This window comes from Rutidosis leptorrhynchoides, chromosome 3 (genome assembly GCF_046630445.1).
Source record: "Rutidosis leptorrhynchoides isolate AG116_Rl617_1_P2 chromosome 3, CSIRO_AGI_Rlap_v1, whole genome shotgun sequence".
In the NCBI taxonomy this organism is placed as follows: Eukaryota; Viridiplantae; Streptophyta; class Magnoliopsida; order Asterales; family Asteraceae; genus Rutidosis; species Rutidosis leptorrhynchoides.
Window position 1 is genome coordinate 411399326 of NC_092335.1, and position 19271 is coordinate 411418596.

Below are 19271 nucleotides of genomic sequence, written 5' to 3' on the forward strand. Positions count from 1 at the left end.
CCATCACAAATTCAAATAATATTATATCGAAATCAATGCAATCGGTCTAAACAGCTACACATGACCCTTACTATTGATTTATAACATTCGACACGCATAAAAGAAGCAAGAAACTCCAAAATATGTAAAAATATAGATACATTTCAAAGTCTTCCTTTTCACATTCCCCCTCCTCATCAAGAAAACCAACCATTCTAAACCACACAAGATGAAATTAAAAATAGGTGGGGCCGAGATGACCCAGTACCGGAACACTTGTTAGCCGGTATAACGATCATGTCAGGACTCAGTATGAGGTTCTTGCATGCAGCAAAACCATTTCTTCTGCAAATAAAAAAGTGAGATGTAAACAAATTGTCAAAATTGAGTATTTTCAAACAACTACAATTTGTTTGATGTGATGTCAAACACCAAGTGCTCATTAGTCAATCAATGGGTCCATATGATCTTTAAGTTGAGGTTTTGAATACACTAGCACATCATTTTATCAACGTCAATAACAAGTTAAACTTAATGCGATCCTTTCAAACGCCCAATAAAGGAAAGCTAGAAAAAGTTGAGTTAAACGAAAAAGTACCAGGCAAAAAACAACCCCACAACCTAACTATACAGCTGCTAGATAAATAATGAACGATGCAAAATAAGATAAAAAGAGGTTTGTCTTCCAGGCTAATTCAAAGAAATAATACAGAGTAGCTTTATCTTATTATGACAGGTTATACCAAATTTACACGTTGGCGATGAAGTTCACATAGATAATCAAGCAATTTGTCTACATTTGCAAATTTATAGACCACTGTAGGTCTACATTTACCAAAGGCCCAATTGTCCTAATTGGCTAATCCCTTTATCCAAATTGGAGAATAATTAAGAACTATTAAGAGTAAACTTTACAACAAATATGTTTGAAACAGAGACATAGGGTTCATCAAACTTCCGCCTTTACACTTGGGATATATAAGGTTCATGATCCAAAGTCCTTATGGGCTAGTGGGATAATGATTACCAAATTGTTACGATTAAAGTTAAAGCCAACGTACAATCAGGGCAAAGAACTTTTAGCACGCAATCATAACATTAAACAACTAACCAAAGAACAAAATCCAGTTAGCAGAGGAAATATTAAGGGGCCACTTACAGCTGGAGGTTTCTTTACAGCAGCAGCACGCTTAAAACCAGGATCAATATTTGACGGTGAGTTTGGTTTAACACCCGTTTTCTTCTCATCCCTGGCTTTGTTAAATATAACAGTAAAACCCTCAGCTGAAGCTGGATCATTTACATCCCAATCCCCAAACTTCGGCAACGGCCTACCCTTCTCTTCCTACCACACCACACAGACTAAACTTTATATAACAACAATTGTCAAATAACTTGGCCTTTTTTTTAATCATTAAAATTACAGCATCATCAACTAACTTTACCACAGCACAAGTAACAAAATATTCAGCACCAACTAACTTTTGATCTCAATAGATTCCCATTTTATTTTATACAAAGTTCATATTTTCATCATAATCAACCACTGGCAACAATACACATCTATAATCTTTCAAACTCTGAAAGGAATATTAACAAATAAAGCAGCGAATATATAAATAATAAACCCTAGATTTATGAAATTGTGTATTAATTTTAAATGATCAATAAGTTAATCAAAAACCCTAAATTTTAATTAGTTCTCATAGCAGTACAAAATCATAATCGACGAGAAATCAAACAGTCAAATTGAATGATTTCTACACAAAGCAAACATAAAATCAACCATCAGATCAATCTATAAAGAACATTCACTATGAACACAAAATTATATTACGAATAATAAATCGTAATGGATAAATTTTATTGAATAAAGAAAAGAGATTTGGTACTTACCGACATAGAATTTAAACTTTACAGAAAGTATATATAAATAGTGTGTGATTCACTGTGTGTTTTAGAGAGAGATATTCGAGAGGAATAATAATATAATTCGGTGTGAAGCTGGACAAAGAAAGTTGATTGTAACTCAAGGGGGTCTCTTTTTTGGATTTAGTTCTAAAGACCTAAATTTAATCGTGAACTTGTTACTAGGGGTGTTCATCGGTTCGGTTTTCGGTTTGTTCGGTTTATTTGGTTCGGTGTATTAGGTTTTGAAATTTTTTTGAGCAAAACCGAAAATCGAACCGAAAACCGAATTCAAAGTTAAAACCGAACCGAACCGAAAACCGAATTCGAATTCGGATTCGGTTCGGTTTTCGGTTCGGTTTTCGGTTAAAACTGAATATTATGAAAAAACTAAGAATGATGGTAGTTTAATTGTGGCGTTACCGATGTCTTAGTTATTTATATCCTAAAACAATGACGTACTATTAAATTATCAAGAATTCGATGATTTATTAATATTTATAGCTTAATTATGACTTTTACAGCTTCTATTATTAAGAAGAAGAACATTATAATTTGAGTAACATAATTATAATTTGATTTACCAAATCGTCATATGGATGAGAATATGTTTTATTGATTGGATCCCAAATTATCATGACATTAAGACATAAATATACAAATTAAATATATAAAAATTTTGAATTCGCTTTTCGGTTAAACCGAATTCAGAATTTTCAAAACCGAAAACCGAACCGAAAACCGAATTCAAATTCGGTTTCGGTTTGACTCGATCCGAAAACCATTTTTCAAATTCGGTTTGGTTTTTTTCCGGTTTGGTTTCGGTTTGGTTTTCGGGTTCCACGGTTTCAAACCAAATACTGACCACCCCTACTTGTTATCTTAATATTGAAGGTCATCTAATTTTTTAGATTGATAACATTTTTTTTTGACAAAATTGCCAAATTAGTCCCCTTGTTTGTCCATATTCTTTTTTAGTCCCTCTCCCTCAAAATCATTTTAAACCATCCCTAAATGCAATTCGTATTCTCAATTTCGTCCCTCTGTTAAACTCACATAAACGTCCGTTAAGTAGAGGTCACATGCTCCTCACGTGACTGCTTATATCCTTTCTTTTTAAAACGTAAACCCCCAAATTGAATGTTTTTATCTGTAATTGAACTCGATAAAAAAACCTTAACACTAATTTCTTCAATTCGTAAACATTCTCCAATGAAGGTGTATTGTGTTTGTGGGAGTGATTCCGTTATTCGTAAGTCCAAGAATCCAACCGTTTTAGTTTTTACTTGACATCCCGATCAAATTCTAAACATTAAATCAATGAAACCAAACTGCAAAAACCTTCACAATCAAAAGACAAGATGTAATCAATTTCAAACAAATCAAACGACATTTGCTATCAGTTAGAGAGTTGGATATAAGGACTTGTAGATTATTACTTGCAAACACAAATCATTCAGTAAGTGGGAACCAATCTAATTCCTATATAGAATTATCTAAAGCCAATTATCTGCAAACAAAAGACCGCTCTAACAAATTTAAACAAAACATTGACAAAAAATCAATACATACACTGTAATTGTAGAGGATCTTCTTGCTGCCGTCCCACAACAAGACTTGTACTTTTTCTTCGATCCACACGGACAAGCCTTATTTCTAGCTATTTTCTGCAGATAATTGAAATACAAGATTACCATTTGTCTTAAAACCTATATACCTCAAACAGATTTTAACAACTGAATAATACAAAACCTTTTCATCGTGCGCTATCATATTCTAACCAGATTCTAACCAGTCATTACCATTAGAAGTGTCCAATGAACAAACAGCTCTATCATATTCAACCGAGCATTCTTCAGTTGTTTGGTCTGCTATTATAAACTCTATTGCAGCATCAACGTCTCCATCCACTTGTATAGCACCTAAACATAAATCAAATCAAGCCATTTTAGTTTTTACCAAGAATCTCCCTAAAACAGTCACTTGAACTGCAGCTGTTTTAGTTTTTACGTTTAGGTTTAATATTATCTGGCTTATATGTATAACGAATATGAATCGTTGCAGGTTATAGTCACGTGAAGTGCATGTGAATCAAAACTAACAGACGTTTACAGAAGTTATCACAAGGGACTAAATTGGGATTGAAGATTTCAACAAGGGACGAAATTGGGAATGCAAATGACATTTAAGGACTATTTAAAATGATTTTGAGGGAGAGGGACTAAAAAAAAGAAAATGGACAAACACGGGAACGAATTTGGTAATTTTGTCTTTTTTTTTTTTTTTTACTTTTCTAATAATTTATTTATCTATATTTAGTCATGGTAGCTTTGGTCGTTTGGCCACTCCCATGCTTACCAAACGACAACCCAAAAAACAAAACAAATTCCCCCCTCAAACTTTAAACAATTCACAATTTCAGCCCCTCAAAGAGGGGTACAAAATATAAAATTATTATTTTAATTAAATAATTTAACCAAACTTCACCCAATTTTTCAACGGGACATATTTTCGCGCTCACCACACGTTAAATTTTTTAGAACCCACCGTTCAACTCGAAAAAAATCTTACGAACACAACGGGACTAACTACACGCGATACGGATATTTCTAGAAAAACGCTAAATACCTCGGACTATCTTCAATACATACACCTATAATAAACAATCCAAAGTACCTACATCATATCGATTGTTCTGTTTCCCTTTTTTACGCAATCTTCCTAACGTTAAAAACGCATACGCGATTAGGTATACTAGGTACGCGTATCCAAAAACACACGTAGCAAAGCGTTTTTACTTCTGTAAATACATAATGGTACGTTAGCTATGAATATGCAACCCGAAAGACCAGGCGGCATCGCGCGGGCCACTTTTACTAGTTGTCATTAAGAGATGGGTTGTTTATTTTATTTTTTTTCTATATACATTTTGTTTTCATTTGCCGCTTAGTAAAAAAAGTGTGATCCTATGTCACATAGATAGACACCAATTTTTATAGTAAGTGACAAATAAACAATAATTTTACTCATTAAATTAAAAGTTGTACAGGAGCATCATTAATTAAGTGAAAAATAACATTAGAAAAACTTGTACATACATAAAAGTCAATCACTTGCTAGAAAATAACAACCTCATGTCCCATCATTTTTTGCATAAATGTCTTTATTAATGACAACTCATAGAATTGTTATTAAAAAAAAATCCACTTTTTAGATATAATTGATAATTTATTATTAAAGTTCATTTAGTTACTCCTATATACTAAATGACACCCAAAATTTCGTCGTATCATTTGTAAAAAAACCAAAAATAACATGTCCCCCTAAAATAAAAGATAAAAAGAAGTCGCGCATCTCCACTCTTCCTACACTCCTTTGGGACCTTCTTAAAATCCCAAAATCAAAGAACTGAAACCATTTTCATCGCTTCATCCACTAGCATCTTCATCAACCATTGCCGTCTTTTATCCTCTCTCTCAATGTTTATTGTTCTACTTATGTGTGTGCGATTGTAGTTAAAATCTAGAGTCCTATATTACGTTGCAATGATTTGCAATATAACGCTGGATTTTTTGGATTTTTTGGGAGAATCTTAATTGATTCTAGAGTTTATGTTTTTAGTGTCAGTGGTTTCGATTAATGAAAATTAAAACTGGTGATTTGTGATTGATTTTTGCGACTGATGGCTTCAATGCATCATTATGATCTTCCTTTCTGGTAATTTCTTCCCCTTTTTATTTTGTTTTCTGTGATATAAGGTCACTAATATGTTTTTGGTTGAATCTTAATGCACATTGGTTGTCAATTATGTAGCACTTGCGGTCTCTCTATATTCGTTGCTTGAAGGTATTTTTTTTTGTTTTTTTTGTAGTAGAGGATTTCATACTCCATATGTTGTTCCTCATGTGTTGTTATGTAATGGTGTTCATGTATGAGGAGTATCTTTTGTGCTCTATGATCAAACCCAAATCGTAATTGGCGATAGTAAACTTAGGTTTGAGTGCTTGATTTGAGGAAAAGAATTGGTCGAATGTTTTATCTCCAATAATTGTGCAAACCCCGATTTGAAATCTGGATTCCAATGGCGTAAAACAAACGATGAGATTAACCTTATTCGATTAGATCGAATAAGTTAATATCTTAGAGTAAGAGTTGTATTTTCAGCTGGAGAATGTTACAGCAAGGGTTTCGAGCAAAGTAACATTAATGCATCTAGTGTTGCGTAATGAATGACCCTGCGGGTGTATTTATAGGTGTTGTGAGAGAACGATGACGTGGTACGTGTCCCTTTCATGGTTATAACAAACTTCACCAGATTCTATGGCTAACGTGACACATGTCCCTTTCATTGGCGTAACAAACAGATCCTAACAAACTAACCTAGCTTCATGGGCTGACGTGGTGTATGGCCTATTTTGTTTGTTTCGGGACCATGTGTCTGTTCCGCGACCAAGTGTCTGTTCCGGGACCAAGTGTTTACCCTAGAATGGTGTAGTTGTTTCGAGATGGTGTGGTGGATCCGTCTATAGTGTGACACCGCTATTTTTTTATAATAAATACGTGGCGGAAGCATAATATTAATTAAATAAGATATAAACATTAACTATTGCTAAGACAACCAGTGTCACGTGTCATTACAAAATACATGTTAATATGAAGAAGGCGTGGTTACAATCTGTTTTCAAAAGAACACAGTTTAAACTATAAAAGATCACATCAGAGTTAATCCTGTCAAACATAACATCACCATGCTCGTCTTCTCCCAAAAAGCACTATCTACAAAAGCTATCAACCTGCAGAGAGGAGATGGAGGGGAATTAGCACGAAGCTAAGTGAGTACGACTAACTACAGGCCATAGCATACATAAGTGTTATACTAATCATGTCACAATAGTCTAACACACAAACATCACCCAAGTGCCGTCTACAGAGACTCTGGTGGCTCGGCCAAACCATTAACCACCAGCTGATCGGACTGGGGCTTACCAGAAGTTCCTCCACCACCGTATGTATATACATAATCCACACGCGACGGACGCGTCATTCACATATATATACACCACGGTTGTCTAGGCTACCACAAAGGAACCCAACCCGCAGGTTGATCTCTCCTACCGAGGCTACCACATAATAGGGACACACTGGGCTCCAGCAGACAAGCATCAACTAACATGCAGTCATCACAAGAACTAACTAACCACAACAATAAGTATATCTAACAAGTATGGCAATCATAATATAACATGCTTCTATATACTATATTCTCTAGTTAGTCCCACTCACCGATTACCAGCAAACGAGAAGGTATTCAGCTATCTAATCACTGAACCTTCTCTTTCTCCTTTTCTCCTGAGAAAAACATATTCACAAGTTAGTTTCTGTTCGTTAACATCAAATAACACAATATATAAATTTTGTATCAAAAACTGTCCGCTAAAAATTTTTGCTTAACACTTGTGCACTTTCAAAATTTACATCATAAACATCAAAATACAAACGGGCAGCATAACGGCTAAAAATCAACACTTAGGTAAAATTTTCTGCCCTGGACACTCAGTCGGTCGACTGACTATTACAGTCGGTCGACTGTCGACACAACCGGTCGACTGACCTTCCCTGTCGGTCGATTCATTTGGTATAACATCAATCGGCCGAAGGTAAATCTCAGTCGGTCGGTTCACTCAACAGTCGGTCGGTTGTCTTCGTCAATCGGCCGGTTCAACCTCAGTCGGTCGACTCTCGACCGACAGTCGGCCGAGTGTGTTCATCTTCATCAGAAACTGAACAAAGGCTATGGACTTCACGATGAAATCCTCAAATCTCGATCTAGAGCTCTTTTTAAACACCAAAATCAATCACAACTTGTTCACTACCTGTTATAGACTCAAAACCCACAACAATTTGACCATAACAACACTTAAATCACTTGTTTTGACACAAATTTACACTTTTATGAAAACTAACATAAAACCTTAAATTTCTCAAAGATTAGAGCATGGAAGCTTGTGATTCTTACCTTAAAAGAATCAGCGAATCACAAGGAACACAAAGATATGAACAATTTGAGCTCTAGATAAAGATTAAGGATTAAGTTTTGATTGTTGGCGAGAAAAATGAAGAACGGGTGTGTGTGAGATGGTTCTGGAAAAATGCAAGAGAGAGACAGCACTATGAAATGTCCCGTTCTTATTGATTAAAAACGTTCCATATTAATTGATTTCGTTGCGAGGTTTTGACCTCTATATGAGACGTTTTTCAAAGACTGCATTCATTTTTAAAACAAACCATAACCTTTATTTCATAAATAAAGGTTTAAAAAGCTTTACGTAGATTATCAAATAAAGATAATCTAAAATATCCTGTTTACACACGACCATTACATAATGGTTTACAATACAAATATGTTACATCGAAATCAGTTTCTTGAATGCAGTTTTTACACAATATCATACAAACATGGACTCCAAATCTTGTCCTTATTTTAGTATGCAACAGCGGAAGCTCTTAATATTCACCTGAGAATAAACATGCTTTAAACGTCAACAAAAATGTTGGTGAGTTATAGGTTTAACCTATATATATCAAATCGTAACAATAGACCACAAGATTTCATATTTCAATACACATCCCATACATAGAGATAAAAATCATTCATATGGTGAACACCTGGTAACCGACATTAACAAGATGCATATATAAGAATATCCCCATCATTCCGGGACACCCTTCGGATATGATATAAATTTCGAAGTACTAAAGCATCCGGTACTTTGGATGGGGCTTGTTGAGCCCGATAGATCTATCTTTAGGATTCGCGTCAATTAGGGTGTCTGTTCCCTAATTCTTAGATTACCAGACTTAATAAAAAGGGGCATATCCGATTTCGATAATTCAACCATAGAATGTAGTTTCACGTACTTGTGTCTATTTTGTAAATCATTTATAAAACCTGCATGTATTCTCATCCCAAAAATATTAGATTTTAAAAGTGGGACTATAACTCACTTTCACAGATTTTTACTTCGTCGGGAAGTAAGACTTGGCCACTGGTTGATTCACGAACCTATAACAATATATACATATATATCAAAGTATGTTCAAAATATATTTACAACACTTTTAATATATTTTGATGTTTTAAGTTTATTAAGTCAGCTGTCCTCGTTAGTAACCTACAACTAGTTGTCCACAGTTAGATGTACAGAAATAAATCGATAAATATTATCTTGAATCAATCCACGACCCAGTGTATACGTATCTCAGTATTGATCACAACTCAAACTATATATATTTTGGAATCAACCTCAACCCTGTATAGCTAACTCCAACATTCACATATAGAGTGTCTATGGTTGTTCCGAAATATATATAGATGTGTCGACATGATAGGTCGAAACATTGTATACGTGTCTATGGTATCTCAAGATTACATAATATATAATACAAGTTGATTAAGTTATGGTTGGAATAGATTTGTTACCAATTTTCACGTAGCTAAAATGAGAAAAATTATCCAATCTTGTTTTACCCATAACTTCTTCATTTTAAATCCGTTTTGAGTGAATCAAATTGCTATGGTTTCATATTGAACTCTATTTTATGAATCTAAACAAAAAAAGTATAGGTTTCTAGTCGGAAAAATAAGTTACAAGTCGTTTTTGTAAAGGTAGTCATTTCAGTCGAAAGAACGACGTCTAGATGACCATTTTAGAAAACATACTTCCACTTTGAGTTTAACCATAATTTTTGGATATAGTTTCATGTTCATAATAAAAATCATTTTCTCAGAATAACAACTTTTAAATCAAAGTTTATCATAGTTTTTAATTAACTAACCCAAAACAGCCCGCGGTGTTACTACGACGGCGTAAATCCGGTTTTACGGTGTTTTTCGTGTTTCCAGGTTTTAAATCATTAAGTTAGCATATCATATAGATATATAACATGTGTTTAGTTGATTTTAAAAGTCAAGTTAGAAGGATTAACTTTTGTTTGCGAACAAGTTTAGAATTAACTAAACTATGTTCTAGTGATTACAAGTTTAAACCTTCGAATAAGATAGCTTTATATGTATGAATCGAATGATGTTATGAACATCATTACTACCTTAAGTTCCTTGGATGAACCTACTGGAAAAGAGAAAAATGGATCTAGCTTCAATGGATCCTTGGATGGCTCAAAGTTCTTGAAGCAAAATCATGACACGAAAACAAGTTCAAGTAAGATCATCACTTGAAATAAGATTGTTATAGTTATAGAAATTGAACCAAATTTTGAATATGATTATTACCTTGTATTAGAATGATAACCTACTGTAAGAAACAAAGATTTCTTGAGGTTGGATGATCACCTTACAAGATTGGAAGTGAGCTAGCAAACTTGAAAGTATTCTTGATTTTATGAAACTAGAACTTTTGGAATTTATGAAGAACACTTAGAACTTGAAGATAGAACTTGAGAGAGTTCAATTAGATGAAGAAAATTGAAGAATGAAAGTGTTTGTAGGTGTTTTTGGTCGTTGGTGTATGGATTAGATATAAAGGATATGTAATTTTGTTTTCATGTAAATAAGTCATGAATGATTACTCATATTTTTGTAATCTTATGAGATATTTCATGCTAGTTGCCAAATGATGGTTCCCACATGTGTTAGGTGACTCACATGGGCTGCTAAGAGCTGATCATTGGAGTGTATATACCAATAGTACATACATCTAAAAGCTGTGTATTGTACGAGTACGAATACGGGTGCATACGAGTAGAATTGTTGATGAAACTGAACGAGAATGTAATTGTAAGCATTTTTGTTAAGTAGAAGTATTTTGATAAGTGTATTGAAGTCTTTCAAAAGTGTATAAATACATATTAAAACACTACATGTATATACATTTTAACTGAGTCGTTAAGTCATCGTTAGTCGTTACATGTAAGTGTTGTTTTGAAACCTTTAGGTTAACGATCTTGTTAAATGTTGTTAACCCAATGTTTATAATATCAAAAGAGATTTTAAATTATTATATTATCATGATATTATGATGTACGAATATCTCTTAATATGATATATATGCATTAAATGTCGTTACAACGATAAACGTTACATATATGTCTCGTTTCAAAATCATTAAGTTAGTAGTCTTGTTTTTACATATGTAGTTCATTGTTAATATAATTAATGATATGTTTACTTATCATAATATCATGTTAACTATACATATAACCATATATATGTCATCATATAGTTTTTTACAAGTTTTAACGTTCGTGAATCACCGGTCAACTTGGGTGGTCAATTGTCTATATGAAACCTATTTCAATTAATCAAGTCTTAACAAGTTTGATTGCTTAACATGTTGGAAACATTTAATCATGTAAATATCAATCTCAATTAATATATATAAACATGGAAAAGTTCGGGTCACTACAGTACCTACCCGTTAAATAAATTTCGTCCCGAAATTTTAAGCTGTTGAAGGTGTTGACGAATCTTCTGGAAATAGATGCGGGTATTTCTTCTTCATCTGATCTTCACGCTCCCAGGTGAACTCGGGTCCTCTACGAGCATTCCATCGAACCTTAACAATTGGTATCTTGTTTTGCTTAAGTCTTTTAACCTCACGATCCATTATTTCGACGGGTTCTTCGATGAATTGGAGTTTTTCGTTGATTTGGATTTCATCTAACGGAATAGTGAGATCTTCTTTAGCAAAACATTTCTTCAAATTCGAGACGTGGAAAGTGTTATGTACAGCCGCGAGTTGTTGAGGTAACTCAAGTCGGTAAGCTACTGGTCCGACACGATCAATAATCTTGAATGGTCCAATATACCTTGGATTTAATTTCCCTCGTTTACCAAATCGAACAACGCCTTTCCAAGGTGAAACTTTAAGCATGACCATCTCTCCAATTTCAAATTCTATATCTTTTCTTTTAATGTCAGCGTAGCTCTTTTGTCGACTTTGGGCGGTTTTCAACCGTTGTTGAATTTGGATGATCTTCTCGGTAGTTTCTTGTATAATCTCCGGACCCGTAATCTGTCTATCCCCCACTTCACTCCAACAAATCGGAGACCTGCACTTTCTACCATAAAGTGCTTCAAACGGTGCCATCTCAATGCTTGAATGGTAGCTGTTGTTGTAGGAAAATTCTGCTAACGGTAGATGTCGATCCCAACTGTTTCCGAAATCAATAACACATGCTCGTAGCATGTCTTCAAGCGTTTGTATCGTCCTTTCGCTCTGCCCATCAGTTTGTGGATGATAGGCAGTACTCATGTCTAGACGAGTTCCTAATGCTTGCTGTAATGTCTGCCAGAATCTTGAAATAAATCTGCCATCCCTATCAGAGATAATAGAGATTGGTATTCCATGTCTGGAGACGACTTCCTTCAAATACAGTCGTGCTAACTTCTCCATCTTGTCATCTTCTCTTATTGGTAGGAAGTGTGCTGATTTGGTGAGACGATCAACTATTACCCAAATAGTATCAAAACCACTTGCAGTCCTTGGCAATTTAGTGATGAAATCCATGGTAATGTTTTCCCATTTCCATTCCGGGATTTCGGGTTGTTGAAGTAGACCTGATGGTTTCTGATGCTCAGCTTTGACCTTAGAACACGTCAAACATTCTCCTACGTATTTAGCAACATCGGCTTTCATACCCGGCCACCAAAAATGTTTCTTGAGATCCTTGTACATCTTCCCCGTTCCAGGATGTATTGAGTATCTGGTTTTATGAGCTTCTCTAAGTACCATTTCTCTCATATCTCCAAATTTTGGTACCCAAATCCTTTCAGCCCTATACCGGGTTCCGTCTTCCCGAATATTAAGATGCTTCTCCGATCCTTTGGGTATTTCATCCTTTAAATTTCCCTCTTTTAAAACTCCTTGTTGCGCCTCCTTTATTTGAGTAGTAATGTTATTATGAATCATTATATTCATAGATTTTACTCGAATGGGTTCTCTATCCTTCCTGCTCAAGGCATCGGCTACCACATTTGCCTTCCCCGGGTGGTAACGAATCTCAAAATCGTAATCATTCAATAATTCAATCCACCTACGCTGCCTCATATTCAGTTGTTTCTGATTAAATATGTGTTGAAGACTTTTGTGGTCGGTATATATAATACTTTTGACCCCATATAAGTAGTGCCTCCAAGTCTTTAATGCAAAAACAACCGCGCCTAATTCCAAATCATGCGTCGTATAATTTTGTTCGTGAATCTTCAATTGTCTAGACGCATAAGCAATCACCTTCGTTCGTTGCATTAATACACAACCGAGACCTTGCTTTGATGCGTCACAATAAATCACAAAATCATCATTCCCTTCAGGCAATGACAATATAGGTGCCGTAGTTAGCTTTTTCTTCAATAACTGAAACGCTTTCTCTTGTTCATCATTCCATTCAAATTTCTTCCCTTTATGCGTTAATGCAGTCAAGGGTTTTGCTATTCTGGAAAAGTCTTGGATGAACCTTCTGTAGTAACCAGCTAGTCCTAAAAACTGGCGTATGTGTTTCGGAGTTTTCGGGGTTTCCCACTTTTCAACAGTTTCTATCTTTGCCGGATCCACCTTAATACCTTCTTTGTTCACTATGTGACCGAGGAATTGAACTTCTTCCAACCAAAATGCACACTTTGAAAACTTAGCGTACAATTCTTCCTTCCTCAATACTTCTAACACCTTTCTCAAATGTTCACCGTGTTCTTGGTCATTCTTTGAGTAAATAAGTATGTCATCAATGAAAACAATGACAAACTTGTCAAGGTATGGTCCACACACTCGGTTCATAAGGTCCATGAACACAGCTGGTGCATTAGTTAAACCAAACGGCATGACCATAAACTCGTAATGACCGTAACGTGTTCTGAAAGCAGTCTTTGGAATATCATCTTCTTTCACCCGCATTTGATGATACCCGGAACGTAAGTCAATCTTTGAATAAACAGACGAGCCTTGTAGTTGATCAAATAAGTCGTCGATTCTCGGTAGTGGGTAGCGGTTCTTGATGGTAAGTTTGTTCAACTCTCGGTAGTCGATACACAACCTGAATGTACCATCTTTCTTCTTGACAAACAAAACAGGAGCTCCCCACGGTGATGTGCTTGGTCGAATGAAACCACGCTCTAAAAGTTCTTGTAATTGGCTTTGCAGTTCTTTCATCTCGCTGGGTGCGAGTCTGTAAGGAGCACGAGCTATTGGTGCAGCTCCTGGTACAAGATCTATTTGAAATTCAACGGATCGATGTGGGGGTAATCCCGGTAATTCTTTCGGAAATACATCGGGAAATTCTTTTGCAATGGGAACATCATTGATGCTCTTTTCTTCAGTTTGTACTTTCTCGACGTGTGCTAGAACAACATAGCAACCTTTTCTTATTAGTTTTTGTGCCTTCAAATTACTAATAAGATGTAGCTTCGTGTTGCCCTTTTCTCCGTACACCATTAAGGGTTTTCCTTTTTCTCGTATAATGCGAATTGCATTTTTGTAACAAACGATCTCCGCTTTCACTTCTTTCAACCAGTCCATACCGATTATCACATCAAAACTCCCTAACTCTACTGGTATCAAATCAATCTTAAATGTTTCGCTAACCAGTTTAATTTCTCGATTCCGACATATATTATCTGCTGAAATTAATTTACCATTTGCTAATTCGAGTAAAAATTTACTATCCAAAGGCGTCAATGGACAACTTAATTTAGCACAAAAATCTCTACTCATATAGCTTCTATCCGCACCCGAATCAAATAAAACGTAAGCAGATTTATTGTCAATAAGAAACGTACCCGTAACAAGCTCCGGGTCTTCCTGTGCCTCTACCGCATTAATATTGAAAACTCTTCCACGGCCTTGTCCATTCGTGTTCTCCTGGTTCGGGCAATTTCTAATAATGTGGCCTGGTTTTCCACATTTATAACAAACTACATTGGCATAACTTGCTCCGACACTACTTGCTCCGCCATTACTCGTTCCGACACCATTTGTTCCTTTCGTTCTATTAACCCCTGGTCCGTAGACCTCACACTTCGCCGCGCTATGACCATTTCTTTTACACTTGTTGCAAAATTTGGTGCAGAACCCCGAGTGATTCTTTTCACACCTTTGGCATAGTTGCTTCTGATTGTTGTTGTTGTTGCGGTTATTATTGTTGTTGGGATGATTGTTGTTGTTGCTGTTGTTGTTGTTGTTGTTGTTGTTGGGCCGTTTGTTGTAGTTGCGATTGATGTTGCGATTGTTGGGATAATTGTTGCGATTATTGTTGTAATTGCTGTTGTTGTTGTATTGGTGATTCTTATCACCGTTTTCCTCCCACTTTCTTTTGACTTGCTTCACATTGGCCTCTTCAGCAGTCTGTTCTTTAATTCTTTCTTCAATCTGGTTCACTAGTTTGTGAGCCATTCTACATGCCTGTTGTATGGAGGCGGGCTCGTGTGAACTTATATCTTCTTGGATTCTTTCCGGTAATCCTTTCACAAACGCGTCGATCTTCTCTTCCTCATCTTCGAATGCTCCCGGACACAATAGGCACAATTCTGTGAATCGTCTTTCGTACGTGGTAATATCAAATCCTTGGGTTCGTAACCCTCTAAGTTCTGTCTTGAGCTTATTGACCTCGGTTCTGGGACGGTACTTCTCGTTCATCAAGTGCTTGAATGCTGACCACGGTAGTGCGTACGCATCGTCTTGTCCCACTTGCTCTAGATAGGTATTCCACCATGTTAACGCAGAACCTGTGAAGGTATGCGTAGCGTACTTCACTTTGTCCTCTTCAGTACACTTACTTATGGCAAACACCGATTCAACCTTCTCGGTCCACCGTTTCAATCCGATCGGTCCTTCGGTTCCATCAAATTCCAAAGGTTTGCAGGCAGTGAATTCTTTGTAGGTGCATCCTACACGATTTCCTGTACTGCTAGATCCAAGGTTATTGTTGGTATGTAGCGCAGCCTGTACTGCGGCTATGTTTGAAGCTAGAAAAGTACGGAATTCCTCTTCATTCATATTCACGGTGTGTCGAGTAGTCGGTGCCATTTCCTTCAAAATAGTTAAATGGAACAAGTTAATCATACAGAATATTAAGAGTAGTTAATAGTATTTCGTAGCATAATATGAACTCATTTATAAAAGCTTTTTCTTCATATTAGCGTTTTATAAGTTTAAATTCGGGTAGTACCTACCCGTTAAGTTCATACTTAGTAGCTAATATACAATTCAACTACTACAATTCTATATGAAAAACTGATTATAATAATATTTCGCGTTCAAACTTTTATACAATATTTTACAAACTTACAATACCGCTTATTTTACATAAAGCATGAAATATAGCACACAATAACTTTGATACAAGATAGTTGTGAAGACAATTCTAGCTAGTACACAAGTCTTTCAGCAAAGGCAATAAAGACACGTAATTCATACGTCCAGAAACAAGTCATGCATTCTGGTTTTACTAGGACTACTTCCCATCCTTGGTCTTGTGCAACATAACCGTTATGGCCGTTGATAAGACAGCGTGTTGTAACGTCATCAAAGGGACGAGGGTTACGTAATGTCCAACAGTCCCGTAATAATCTAAAAACCTCATTTCTTACCCCAATTACCGACTCCGTCACTTGTGGAAACGTTTTGTTTAATAGTTGTAGCCCGATGTTCTTGTTCTCACTTTGGTGAGAAGCGAACATTACTAATCCGTAAGCATAACATGCTTCTTTATGTTGCATGTTAGCCGCTTTTTCTAAATCACGAAGTCCAATATTCGGATATATTGAGTCAAAATAATTTCTTAACCCGTTGCGTAAAATAGCATTTGGGTTCCCCGCAATATATGCGTCAAAGTAAACACATCGTAACTTATGGGTTTCCCAATGTGATATCCCCCATCTTTCAAACGAAAGTCTCTTATAAACCAAGACATTCTTGGAACGTTCTTCGAATGTCTTACAAACTGATCTCGCCTTAAATAGTTGTGCCGAAGAATTCTGGCCGACTCTAGACAAGATTTCATCAATCATGTCTCCAGGTAGGTCTCTTAAAATATTGGGTTGTCTATCCATTTTGTGTTTTTAAACTGTAAAATAGACAAGAGTTAGATTCATAAAAAAATACTTATTAATACAAGCAATTTTTACATATATCATAAAGCATAAGAACACTATATTACACCACACGAATACAACTATCTTATTCCGACTCGCTCGTTTCTTCTTCTTCGGTTTTGGTTCGTTTTGCCAAGTTTCTAGGGATATATGATGTTCCCCTAATACGAGCCGTCGTTGTCCACATTGGTTTAGAAAAACCTGGTGGTTTAGAGGTTCCCGGGTCATTGTTACAACTTAAGGACTTCGGGGGTTGACGATACATATAAAGTTCATCGGGGTTGGAATTAGATTTCTCTATTTTTATGCCCTTTCCCTTATTATTTTCTTTTTCCTTTTTAAATTCAGTTGGGGTAATTTCTATAACATCATCGGAATTCTCGTCGGAATCCGATTCATCGGAGAATTGGTAATCCTCCCAATATTTTGCTTCCTTGGCGGAAACACCATTGACCATAATTAACTTTGGTCGGTTGGTTGAGGATTTTCTTTTACTTAACCGTTTTATTATTTCCCCCACCGGTTCTATTTCTTCATCCGGTTCCGATTCTTCTTCTGGTTCCGATTCTTCTTCCGGTTCCGACTCTTCTTCCGGTTCCTCTTCGGGAACTTGTGAATCAGTCCACAAATCATTCCAATTTACATTTGACTCTTCATTATTATTAGGTGAGTCAATGGGACTTGTTCTAGAGGTAGACATCTATCACATAATATCAAACACGTTAAGAGATTAATATATCACATAATATTCATATGTTAAAAATATATAGTTTCCAACAAAAATGTTAAGCAATCATTTTTAAAGAAAACACGGTCGAAGTCCAGACTCACTAATGCATCCTAACAAACTCGATAAGACACACTAATGCAAATTTTCTGGTTCTCTAAGACCAACGCTCGGATACCAACTGAAATGTCCCGTTCTTATTGATTAAAAACGTTCCATATTAATTGATTTCGTTGCGAGGTTTTGACCTCTATATGAGACGTTTTTCAAAGACTGCATTCATTTTTAAAACAAACCATAACCTTTATTTCATAAATAAAGGTTTAAAAAGCTTTACGTAGATTATCAAATAAAGATAATCTAAAATATCCTGTTTACACACGACCATTACATAATGGTTTACAATACAAATATGTTACATCGAAATCAGTTTCTTGAATGCAGTTTTTACACAATATCATACAAACATGGACTCCAAATCTTGTCCTTATTTTAGTATGCAACAGCGGAAGCTCTTAATATTCACCTGAGAATAAACATGCTTTAAACGTCAACAAAAATGTTGGTGAGTTATAGGTTTAACCTATATATATCAAATCGTAACAATAGACCACAAGATTTCATATTTCAATACACATCCCATACATAGAGATAAAAATCATTCATATGGTGAACACCTGGTAACCGACATTAACAAGATGCATATATAAGAATATCCCCATCATTCCGGGACACCCTTCGGATATGATATAAATTTCGAAGTACTAAAGCATCCGGTACTTTGGATGGGGCTTGTTGAGCCCGATAGATCTATCTTTAGGATTCGCGTCAATTAGGGTGTCTGTTCCCTAATTCTTAGATTACCAGACTTAATAAAAAGGGGCATATCCGATTTCGATAATTCAACCATAGAATGTAGTTTCACGTACTTGTGTCTATTTTGTAAATCATTTATAAAACCTGCATGTATTCTCATCCCAAAAATATTAGATTTTAAAAGTGGGACTATAACTCACTTTCACAGATTTTTACTTCGTCGGGAAGTAAGACTTGGCCACTGGTTGATTCACGAACCTATAACAATATATACATATATATCAAAGTATGTTCAAAATATATTTACAACACTTTTAATATATTTTGATGTTTTAAGTTTATTAAGTCAGCTGTCCTCGTTAGTAACCTACAACTAGTTGTCCACAGTTAGATGTACAGAAATAAATCGATAAATATTATCTTGAATCAATCCACGACCCAGTGTATACGTATCTCAGTATTGATCACAACTCAAACTATATATATTTTGGAATCAACCTCAACCCTGTATAGCTAACTCCAACATTCACATATAGAGTGTCTATGGTTGTTCCGAAATATATATAGATGTGTCGACATGATAGGTCGAAACATTGTATACGTGTCTATGGTATCTCAAGATTACATAATATATAATACAAGTTGATTAAGTTATGGTTGGAATAGATTTGTTACCAATTTTCACGTAGCTAAAATGAGAAAAATTATCCAATCTTGTTTTACCCATAACTTCTTCATTTT

General features: G+C 35.5%; 1 protein-coding gene across 1 annotated transcript; it reads right to left on the reverse strand.

Annotated features, from left to right (window-relative positions):
- Positions 1-47: 47 nt before the first annotated feature.
- LOC139897773 (protein NOI4-like) lies at positions 48-2015 on the reverse strand. The gene is made up of 3 exons (XM_071880467.1): positions 1876-2015; positions 1139-1324; positions 48-324 (listed from the first exon to the last, which is right to left on the reverse strand). Exons 1-3 carry the CDS (start codon positions 1879-1881, stop codon positions 280-282), a joined length of 237 nt encoding a protein of 78 aa, XP_071736568.1. The 5' UTR covers positions 1882-2015; the 3' UTR covers positions 48-279.
- Between the last annotated feature and the right edge of the window lie 17256 nt (positions 2016-19271).